The following is a 12,222-nucleotide window of genomic DNA, read 5'->3' as shown; positions in this document are numbered from 1 at the left end:
GAGAGATAGCATAGCAACGAGTCATTTAAGATGTTTTTGTACATACATTTTTAAAAACATTTCTGAATGTAATGCTTTGCTTTTTTGGGCTCAATTCATAGAGGATTTATCTAAAACGTATAAAAGATAATCAAGACATTGTGGAAATAATACAATTGGCACGGCATAAGATATGCATTCAGAAAATATAAAATGTGGAGAAAACAAACTACCTACAATTTTAACATCAAGTTAAATGTTGAATTTTTGACAGACACTTTGAAGTAAAGTTCGAAAATGTTCTTGGACATACTATTTTCGTTGTTAAACATGAGGAAGCTTGCAAAGGAGAACTGAACCGCTATTGAGCACTAGGCTGAGTGGTGTCTGACAGCAGCTTGAAACGAGGTATTTGTTAACCCTTTTTCTGATTTTGTAATTTGCAGTGCTGGTCATTGCATTTTTGCATATTGTAGTTTGTTGTTAGGCATGAGGAAAGCTGCAGATGAGGACTTAGTCGGTTGTTATCAAGCAAAGGCGGAGTTGTGGCTGACAGCAGCTTGGGAGGATATACATGTTAACCATTTTTCTTTCAATAAAAGAAGTGATGTCACAGACCCACGACTGAGTAAATGAATCCTTTAACATACACAGGGGTATTACAGTATTCTAGACAGTGGACTAATGGGTTGGGTACCATTAATTTTTGTTCAGTGCTTCACAGAATCCTCTAGCGGGCAAGATTAAACATCCCCGAGAGCCGGATCCGTCCCTTGGGCCATATGGTTGACACCGCTAGCCTAAATGCTTTGAATATGGCACTATTTAATTTTTAAGTTTCAGTATCCCCTGTGGAGTTAAATTTCCTTTGAACCTATAAACTTTGAATGTGGCATTTAGAAAACATCTCTTCTGTATCAAGGCTCATTACTATGGAGGATTGATTGTGTGCAGCAGAGCACAATTGTCATGCTTTGACTTGAAGGTGATGCACACAAGCAACCCTCAGCTCCAGAAATTGCCACCTGGAGGAATTGGGTCAATTATTATCAATATGAAAAACGGGACCTATATTAGGTGAATACACTTTTTATACATTTTCTAGTCTGCTCACTTTCAACTCACAAAGCACACATAGTAACCCACTGCTTGGAACAAATAGGCTTGTGCTAGAAAGATATACTGTAATGCACACCTATTGTACTGCACCTGGATCTGGAGTGGGATGGCCCCCATTGACAACACATTTCCTAAAGTTTTGAAATAATAGCAAAAGTGTCAAACATAAATAAATATGCTTAATTGAAGCCAATTGTAATTTTGAAATAACCTTGATACGGCTAATTGAAAACTTCAATTTGGGTCAGAGAGAAGTGGAATTAAGGTCCCTGGTTCGCGTGATTTTTGATTGTCGGTGCTCAACCCTATATGCAAATGACTTACACAAGATTAGAAAAAAAGACTTCTAAATTTCCCATTCCTAACAGCTGCACTGCTATAAACTGATTGTTATATTCACCGTGAGAGCCATCTGACAGGCTCTGCCTTTCTCAGACATCTAATAATGTCCAGGTGATATCTTAGAGCACAGTGCCACCAAAAACCTCCATGGAACAACTTTGCATAGTCAACAGTTACTTTTTTTTTGTGGAAACTACATTTCAACCGTTTCAGCTAAAGTAAATGCCAGGGCTGCAGGTGCAATAACGGCTGCGCTAAACCACTTTAATTAACATCATCTATCATCATTAGCCAAATAGTCAGCCGCTGCTCTTACTGTTAACTCATGGAAAGAAATGTGAGGAGTGAAGAAAATGATGCGCAGCTCATGTTTGATTTCTGCCCATCGCCATTCAGACTCCTTGCCAAAGCTCAGTCACTGTGGAGAAGCCTAGCAAACACATCAGTCAAAATCAACTCAAGTTAATCAGTGTTCAACCGCTGGCTGCCATTCCCCCTGGATTAAGTTTTAATCGGAAACCAATGCTTAGTGAGGCAAGTGATGGCTAATGACTGATAGGGCTACAATTAATGACTATTTTTATTGTCGGCCAGTCATGAATGATTAAAACGAGGAATCATATCATTTGTTACATCTTTGCGTGAAGGATCTTGAGGAAGCCTTCAGAAAACCTTTGTCAGTTCACAGTTTTCAGATACATCTCTCCTTATGCTACCACATAAAGCGCACAGTCCATCAACAGCTATACAGAATATCAACAGAACCATCAACACTGGCTTCTCTGGGGCCACATTCATCTGAGATGGACTGACGCAAACCAGAAAAGTGTACCGTGGTCTGACGAGTCCACATTTCGAATTGTTTTTAGAAAACCTCAACACCTTGACCTGCTTATTTCAAAAACACAATGCCAATGCACTTTGGCATGAGTTACAGTAACAATTTGATAGTCGTAAAAAGAGTCTAGACTAGTCTATACTTGTGTTGCATTTAATATGTGCGGCATAAATCAAAACAAGGAAAATACCAAAATTAAAAAAAAAAAAATCTACATATAAAACAGGGCAATAAATCCATCCAATGGATGTAACGAAAAAAAAAAAAAACAACAACCCTGTAACTAAAACTGTTTGCGAAAATGTGTGCAAACTCATACAAATCCTGATGAAACCCCAAATATGCTAAACATGCATGCCATCGATAGTTAAAGTCACAAATAATGACGTTGAGGAGCGATCAATACATTTGATTAGTTTTACATTACACTATGAAAATACGTAATCGCTCAACATCAGGCATCATGCGATATTTTAACCGTCATGCCTGACCCATTCTGGCAAAACGGATATACAACAAAAAAAAAAGTGTAAGATAAGGACATCATTATACGATTATGTTGCTCACTTCGGAAAAGTGTACTTTGCAATGCCACTTTCAAAAATCATATCAGTCAGTTGGTCTATGGCGTGTTTGTACAACTTAAGACGTTGGTAAAAAGACACAGTGTTTTAGTCAGGTGCTGAATCTGACTTTTTTTTCTTTATGTGGTTGCTAGGTTTGGGTATCGCTTGATTTTGGCTGATTCCAGTTCAAAATGATTGTCCATTTCGATTCTTTAATAAAGGAAAAAAAGAGGCAAAGTAATTTTTAACCAAGTCTTATTAACTTAACTGTTCTTAAATGTCATTAGTTTTTTTTTTTTTTATTGTTTGTGAGCTATGAGCTACTTAAAATACAATTTTAGCCTCTGATGAATGAGCTAATTTCATTTTTATCCTTCAGGGAGAAAAAAAATCATGAAGGGCAAATGTGAATTTGAAGGACACACAAGAAAATGTAGTCATTGAATCAATCTAATCTATATAACCATATAGAGCAGTGGTGTCAAACATACGGCCCGCGGGCCGGAACCGGCCCCCAAGGAGGTTCGATCAGGCCCGCAGGATAATTTGAAAGTGGAAAAAATGCATAAAAGACATGGAATTAATATTTTTAATTCGCTGCAATTCATGGATTATCCGCTAAGGAGCGCACTCTTTCCATCAGAGTAGAAGACAAGCCGATGCGGCTACTGAGACAGACTGAAAACAGCAGACGGTATCAATGCGCCATCTGCTGCTTGTTACGACGTTGTTAATACCTTGGTCTCACCTCTCTGCTACACCCTCATTAGCCAAAATGTCGTTATCCAAACGGAGAAAAGTAGATAAGGAGTGTAGAATTTTCAAAGAAAAATGGACCACGTCCTATTTGTTTACAGAGATGCACGGAAAACCTTTGTGCTTGGTGTGTTTGCAACAAGTTTCGGTATTGAAGGAATATAATATTTGACGCCACTACGAGACTCATCACAGCGAAAAATATGACGACTTGCAAGGACAACTGAGAAGAGATAAGATTAATGAATTGCTGGCGGGTCTGAGGAAACAGCAGTCAACTTTCATCCAGAGCCGAGAAGTCAGTGAAGCAGCGGTAAAAGCCAGCTACCTAATTGCTAGCGAAATAGCATTCGCATCGAAGCCATATTCCGACGGTGACTTTTCAGGAACAAATACAAGTCCAGACTAGACTAACACCTTTAAAATGCTGCCTTAGATACTGTTTGCATTGAAAGAATACAGCTCTGTGAAGATGAATCCTTACTGTGGTTTAAAAAATGTGCACTTTAATGTTAGTCAGCAGCTTCAAAACAAAAGTTGTGTGATGGAATTCTACTGTTCATACAACTCCATACATTTTCAGTATGTATTGTATGTGTATGTATGTTTCATGTATGAAGTTTACAGATTTACAGGACAGGCGAACACTTTCTTCATTACACATTTAAAATCACTCGCCTTAGTTTGCAGGGATTACATTTAGATTTTATATGTGCATGTGTAAGTGGTTTAAAAATTCCTTTCTTTAAAAGTCTCATTTAATCTTAAAGTGCATTACTATATTTTTCAGTACCAATTAAAGTTTTGTGCCTTTGTGCAATCAGTGGGATCAGTTGCAATGCATATTTGTGAATGATAAAAGTAAATTGCACATTTGTCTAAGGTAATATGAGGTGTTTCATGAAATGTTTTGTAAAAGGATAGTTCATTAAATTTCAATATTTTCCTAATGTTCTTGTGCTTCTTTACACCAAAACAAAGGAAAGACATGATATTTTGGTTATTTATAGCAGAGTATGGTATAATTTTAATGGTCCGGTCCACTTGACTTCTCCCTAGGCCGTACGTGGCCCACGATGGGAAATGAGTCTGACACCCCTGATAGAGTACAAATGGTTATATGCTGCAGCTGTGTTTGCCATAAAAATATTAGTTGGATAGACTGTGTGCATTTGTGTGTTGACTTGTTTAACACTACCGTATTTTTCCAAATACAAGTAAACCTTGCGTATGAGTCGACCCTCCATGGTTTACTTCAATTTGGGTAAATTTCACAAAAACATGATTCTAAGTCTACTCGACTTTAGTGGTTTCATAGATCATGGCTGTCCAAGTAAAACACATGGTGTGTGTTGTTAAAATGGCGACATTATGGCAATTTTAGATGCATTTCTTTATCGTACATGACATAACATACTGTTGCAGCTATGGGGGTGGGGGGTGGAAACGAGACAAGTGTGAGGTAATGTAGGCATGTTTAGACGCAAATACGGAAACTCTTATTTCAACAATAAAATGATTTAAAGTATCAATGCTTTATTTTTTGACACTGTTGAATGTGAATTTATCTATAGCCCTCAAAGTCATCATCACTGACACGCCAAATAGCTCGTCCCATTTAACTCCCAGACATCCTCTCCTATCCCCTCGTCAAACATTCTCGTTACTCTTCCATAGGTAGTCATCATCTATAGACCCATTCCATTTGTTTGAAGTGGAGGTTGTTGGCGATGATTTGCTGATCTTCTTACTTGGGATGTTCTTTACCCAAGTGATGACTGTTGTGAGATTAGAGCGTGGAAGGTCGCCCTTTGCTGTTTCTCCCCCACCCGCCGACATCCATGCCGGCTTGTTCAAGCATATGGGCTGAAGAGAACAACTGAAGCCGTCTTTTCCCTTTCACAATGTGTCCAAGTCTGACGAAAAAATTATCCATGAAGCCTTGTTGTTGACAACAAAGAGGCAATAAGGTGTTGCTTGATGAAAGTGAATTTTTACGATGTTCTGTGCAAACGCTCTGACACGGATGCATGCTATATCAAATTTGAGGTCTATCAAATAACTTTAAGCCTTATAAATGACATATTACCTTTTTAATGTTTTAATTAATGTTATTCAAACACAGGTATGTGGAAAAATCGGTCTGTGTTGAGTTTTGCGGTTATATGTCGACCCTAATATGGTGGTTGGAAATGAGAAATAAAAAAAAACAAAAAAACTTAATATTACTCAGAGAAAATATGGGAGCCGATTCTCCCTTCGGGTCCTGATTCGCAGCTAGTTACATTCTGGCCGAATCAACCTGCTCGCCCGGGCAAGATCACTAACCCCTGAAAACTGACTGGACTCGAGTCTTGGTTACACTCAATTGCAGTTTCTCAGTGCACAACCCTACTGGTTGCCTAAAGCTGCTCTGTCTTTAACTCACACACACACACAAAAAGGCTTGCGAATTAGTGAAAGTGGGAAGGGAACTTGAAAGAGTTTACCTGAGTGTGTATTTACTTTTATATTTATTTTGCTTGTTAGGGAATTCAGCCACTGGAAGGTAAACAGCCTTGCTACCGAGAAGAGAGACTTCTTGAAAGCTCCATTGCCCTTAGCTCCTGAGTTTCTACGCAACCTGCGATTACTGGGGCGACGGCCAACCTTGCAGCAAATCAACGAAAACCTCATCAAGAAGTATGGAACCCACTTCCTTGTGTCTGCTACCTTAGGAGGTGAGACTTTGATACTTTGGTTATAAAGTGTTAATTATTTTTCAAGTGTTAAATTGCCATTTCACTTTTTAATGAATATCAAGTCTGTAGTAGGAGCCGCGAAACAATGCTTTGTGGGAATGGCCAAGTCTGAAATAAAAATTCATCTGACACCTAGCAGCATCTAATCACAACACTTAGACCGTGTTACTGTTGAATTGTCCTTCCTCTAAATGAGCATTACTTGCTGCAAGAGCTGGGCAGAGAGAAAGAGGGATAAAATTGACCCGTTCCTAACCATATGTCTCACTTTATTGGATTTCTTTTTACCCTCTTCCCCCCTCCGAGAGGATTGAAGTAACTCACAAAACAGAATTGCCTGCAGTATTGATTTCAGACACCTCACAAATCAAGGCGGAGACCTGCATTATACCTTCAGAGTGGCATCCTTGTGATATTGACACTGCAGACCCTGGTCAACACTTAGTATAACATAACTTCATTGCTTGGTATATAAAAGCTATGAAAAAGTCTAGACTTTTTTTTGTATCTTTCAAGCAACAGCTTGATACGATTTACAAGGCAGAGATTTACAAGGGATGCCGTTTTCAAAACATTCATATATAGTACTATTTCACTAGACAGGGTTTTTTTTTTTTTTTCCCAATACAGAGGTCCCATGCAAATACTTTGTAAACAAGTATTTATTCAAACATTAATGACATCCAGTGGTAGTTGCTGGTCTTTCAAGGAGGAACTATTCATTTCCGACCTACATCATAAATGTGTTTGTTTTTATGTATTTATATTTATATGTAAATTTCAACAGTAGATTTTATTTGCAGCAGCTCCACCAGTTAGGCAGCTCACTTTCTTTTACCAGCACAGCTGATAGAGCTGGGCATTGTGACTTAAAAGTGTATTGCGATATATTGTGATACAGCAAAGGCATATTGCGATACATATTGTGATATATTGGACCATGTATGTTAAAAAAAAATCTATGTTGTATTTATAAACAATTAATAAACAAAAAAGAAGGAAATTATTATAATAGACACATTTTTCAGAAGCCACACAGCATCGGCATCTATAAGTATACATTAAACATTCTTAAAAAAAAAAAAAAAAAACATGCAGCATGTCCACATTTTACTATTTCTGGCATGCCCTTGACTATGTAAATATGTCCCCAGTAGTTGAGAATATTCTTTCAGATATCACTGATGTGTCAGGAATACAGAGGTAGAACTTTGCCCCATGTGCCTCTTATACTTCATGCTCTTCGTTCTCTACCATTTTTGCTCTTCAACCGTAAAACGGATCACTCAAAAATATGAGAAAAACCTAGGAGAAACCTTTTGTTATAACCTATCAAATACAATGAAAGCTTGAGTTAAAGTTGCCTCTCTACACATTTTTTTCTTCATATTAAGTAAATTACCTAGAATGTAAAATAAACAAAACGACATTTTACAAAACTTGAAATCTCAAAATGCCCATTTGAATTAAACACAACACGAGTTTCTACTGCTTTTTAATATGGCTGATTGGATTTTATTGCTCTTCTCGGGGAACACATACATGAGATTACTACGGATGACTTGAACACTGTGCGGAAGCACAGTGACAAGAGAAACGAAGGAAACGCTCTCTCCATATCATAAAGTTTTCTTTTTCTGCTGTTTGCCCTCCTCTGCCCCCACTTTTGTTTTGAAATATCACCTCACTTGTAATTTAATGTATTGTAACATTAAAATGTGGTGTTTTTGCAGCGCTTAGAATGATTTACATGTAAAGCACGATTCATAATATGACAAAAATCTTGATACGAAAGCCACACCACTGGATTGATTTTTAAAAAAAAAGAAAATAAAGCATTTTGAAAACGATACGTGATATATTGGAAACTGAAAATCATCTTGCAAGACGTGTTTTGTGTTACTTTGTTTTACAATATATTGACGTCATCGCCTAACACTAATGGCTGACACGACGTGTTGTTCTTCTCTACCTTTCATACCAAAAGATCATAAGGTGTTGTTTAAAGTAGACTATCCAATGGCGCTGGACAACATTCTTAACTTCCTTAATATGGAGCTTACTTGCAGGTGGAGCTGCTGCAAATTAGGTTACTTTGCGAATGGCATTGATGCCGGGGGGTCTCAGTGGGAAAGAAATCGCAAAGTGACAGAAGAGCAGTCGTACACAACACCATTCCTTTTTAACCAAGTCAACCAAGTCATTCCTGGGTGCATTGTGTTTTGCTTTCGTGCCCCACGCACTTTTCGCGCTGAATATTAGTTTATTTATAAAAATTATGTAGATGTACCTAAAATTGCACCCTTTAACATTAACAAAAGTAAAACACAATATAAATCAACTTTCAACATCTGTTAACTACTATTCTACAGCATGGCATATACAGGTTATAGGTTGATTTAAAACAGAAAAAAATACCCAAGTGCTTCAAAGTTTCTAATCCTATTTGAGAAGGACTGGTCTTGGGGGGAGGTTTGTAACACAAAAGGAAAAAGGGAAGATCACTCTCAGGCTCCAAGGTAGTAAATACAAAATTGGTATTTACAAAACCAGTATTTACAATTTGGAGAAATTTGAGTCAAAATTAAATGGCAACAGCAAAAAGGCTGGCATTGTGTAGTAAATACAAAATTGGTATTTACAAAAACAGTATTTACAATTTAGAGAAATTTGAGTCAAAAATAAATGGCAACAGCAAAAAGGCTGGCAAGCAAACAAAGGACTCGATCTAATTAATAAAAAATAAATAAAACACTAACAATGGAGTGCACTTTCAAAACACAGACTCAAAGGGAAAATGAAAAAAAAAAAAAAAAACGACAAAAAACCCCACAAGTTATGGCTGAGAGTGATGCTTGAGCTGCTGCTCTCAAAAACATTGACCGGTTCACAGTTCCTGGTGGTGGTGGTGGTGGAACTGCCAGTGATTAGCAGTGACCATTCAGTTAAGTCCTGTTGTTCTGCTATTCACCAATCCAGGCCATCCAGCAGGGGTCACAAACATGAGTAGCCCGCAAATAGTAGTATGCAAATAGTTTGCAAGTGATAGAACGCTGTAATTTTCTAAGAATTTTACTAACGATTATACACACAGTACATGGCATATACAGTACATATTACACTCAATTAACATATTTACGACAGCTGTTTCTTAATTATTGTGAGAAATCAATAACATGATCGGGGACCCCTGATTTACACAATTTGACAGCCAGGGCCGTAACACTATGAATGCTTGCTGCCTATTTCGACCATGTTTATATTTTCATGCTCACAAGTAAATGACAGGTTAATCCTTTAACAGTTACTTGTTAGGTAAACTGTTACCAACGGTGATGTGCAACAGGGGGTCACGACCACAAGGACTGATTAAATTAACTGATGAAATCTACTCTTCCTGTCATGGGTGACCCCGAGCCCGAACAGGATACGACCTACAACCGAGGGGTAGAGTTCAAAGAGTTCATTATAACAGAAAGCGCACGTCTAGCGTGGAAAACAAGGGTGTCTAAAAAAGGGAACGGGAAAGTACAACCAAAACTCACAAAGTACGAAATAAGGGAGAAACAAGAACGTCTAGGTGGAATCAGTCCAACTGAGAAGTAAGGCAACGAGGGGGCGGAGGCTACAGGAGAACAACTAGGAACAAAGTAACAACAAAAAACATTAAGCGAGCAAAAATACAACTAGAGAAAAGTACCAACCAAAAGATCACAAGCGAGAGGGACGCGAGAGTTCACTGGGCGCAGGGGGTATGGCGAAGGAATAACCCAGCGTCGCTCTCCTGTAGCGACCAGCCTTAAAAAGACCCTGATGGGTGATGGGGAACAGGTGCGCAGGGCTGGTGACCCCGCTCCCTCGTGGCACAATTGAACACTGCCTAGGCACAGAGCAAACAGAAACATGACAGTTCCATTAGACCCGCTTTCATCAACTGCGCTGCCCATTGGCAAAACCACATTCATTTCCAATTATTTCAAACATGAGCCTTTGAGTTTGATTTTAAACATTAATTTCGGTATTAGAGCACAGCCATTAGCTGGGAGAAGGAAGGACAAACAGTCATCTGGGAATTGTGGCCCTTTTATTATGTTTTGCCTGGAAGCGACATCATCTTTTGACAGATCTCACCCCCCCCCCCCAAAAAAAAAAAAAAAGTGTTTCCTGATTACATACTCCTCAGTGACAAGCGTCTGTGTATGTTATGATTTGAGTCCTCATGACAAGGAGCTGTTCATCCTCTTTCACTTCATGATAGTTTGTTTACTGCACTTCAAACGTTAAATAATGATCAAACTAAGACAAAGGAAGAACATAGCAAAACTGATTTCAAATTGCTGTCAGATAACCTATACCTGTACTCACATAACTCAAAACAGACGTTTTTTTCCACATATCCGTGGGTATTTTGAATAACATTAATTTGCATGAAAAATAAGTATTATGTCATTTACAAGGGACCATGTGAAAGATTTAGACTCTTTTTCACTAAAAAGGAATAAATTAAATGATTATACGTTTAAAAAAACTTGCAGATAAATGTGTTTCTTCTTCACAACCAAGAGTATGTTTTAAATACATATAATAGTAGGACTAGTTATCATTAAATCATATTACATGGGGGGGGGGCATTTCTCCGAAGGCTGCCATGTCTGTTATAACTTAAGACAATGGTAAATGCAGCACCTCTAGCACCTCCTGCTGTCCGTAATGAACAACAGTCTAAATCTTACACATTGTCTCTTTAAAATGATAAATACAGTATCTCTCATTTCATAAAGTATGCATTCAAAAAATCAAATGCACTTTCATCAAGCATCGCCTCATTGCCTTTTTGTTGTCCACAATGAGGCTGCATGGATGTATCCGGCGGACTTTGATAGATTTTGAAAAGTAAAAGACGGCTTGACTTGTTTCCTTCAGCCCTTGGGCGTGCGATTCAACATGATTGAGCATGGATGTCAGCAGTTGGGGGAGGGCAACCTTCCACGCTCTGATCTCACAACATTCGTCGTTTGGGAAAAGATTGCCCCAAATAAGATGATCAGCAAATCATCTCCGAAGACCTCCATTTCAAACAAATTGGACGGGTCCAAGGATGGAAGAGTAATGAGGATGTTTGAACGGATGACAAGGAGAAAGATAAGGATTTATCTGAGGTTATATTGAAGGAGGAGGTATTTGTGGTGTCAGATAGTGATAATGATGTTTATACTTTTCAAAGCGTTGAAATTTCAAATCATTTTATTGTTGCAACCTTAGTTTAAGCTTTAATGTTTACACGTGCTCACATCGTGTCGCCCTTGTCTTGTTTGTGGCACACCACCACGTTCCCCCATAATAGTATGTTATTCGATGTATGAAGAAGATATGCGTCTAAAACTTCGTCATTTTAACTCTTTTCAGTGCCATGGACAAGAATTATATTCTTTTAAAATAGTAAAATCTATAATAAACATTACATTAAAATTGTCGTCTTTTTTTATGTTGGGTAGATGACACCTTTGACTAATGCTTACCTAATACAAGCCAACTAAGCAGTGATAACTGTCACTATTGGATGGTAGTGTTTCCACCCTCACAATACTGATATTACCTAGATGCAATTCAAAGTAAGGAATGGAACAATTGTTTTTCATATTATAGCGCTCATATTTACAGACAATATTCTGTTGGCTTTGTAAGAGTAGAGAAAATGCTAAATTTACTCGCCCTCTAGAGGTTTCCTTTTTCGATAATGCTTGGCATTAAAATAATAACACACAACATGTTTTAATTGGACAGCTATGATTTGTGTAACCACTAAAGTCAGGGATATACATGTACTCACGGTTTTGTAAAATTCACTGAAATTGAAGTAGAAAAGAGGGGGTCAACTTAT

The 12,222-nt window shown here is 38.0% G+C and overlaps 1 protein-coding gene across 3 annotated transcripts in view; it reads left to right on the top strand.

Annotated features, from left to right (window-relative positions):
• brinp2 (BMP/retinoic acid inducible neural specific 2) overlaps positions 1-12,222 on the top strand; it is a 178,212-nt gene that overhangs the window by 99,979 nt on the left and 66,011 nt on the right. For all 3 annotated transcript variants that reach the window (XM_088429912.1, XM_088429913.1, XM_088429914.1), the window contains one exon: positions 6,130-6,320. In XM_088429912.1, the coding sequence (XP_088286038.1) occupies positions 6,130-6,320 (191 nt within the window). The remainder of the gene's footprint in view (positions 1-6,129; positions 6,321-12,222) is intronic.

This window comes from Hippichthys cyanospilos, chromosome 12 (assembly GCF_059441005.1).
Source record: "Hippichthys cyanospilos isolate Australia breed blue-spotted pipefish chromosome 12, RoL_Hcya_1.0, whole genome shotgun sequence".
NCBI classification, from domain to species: Eukaryota; Metazoa; Chordata; class Actinopteri; order Syngnathiformes; family Syngnathidae; genus Hippichthys; species Hippichthys cyanospilos.
Note: the sequence above shows the minus strand (reverse complement) of the source record. Positions and strands in the feature narration are given on the sequence as shown.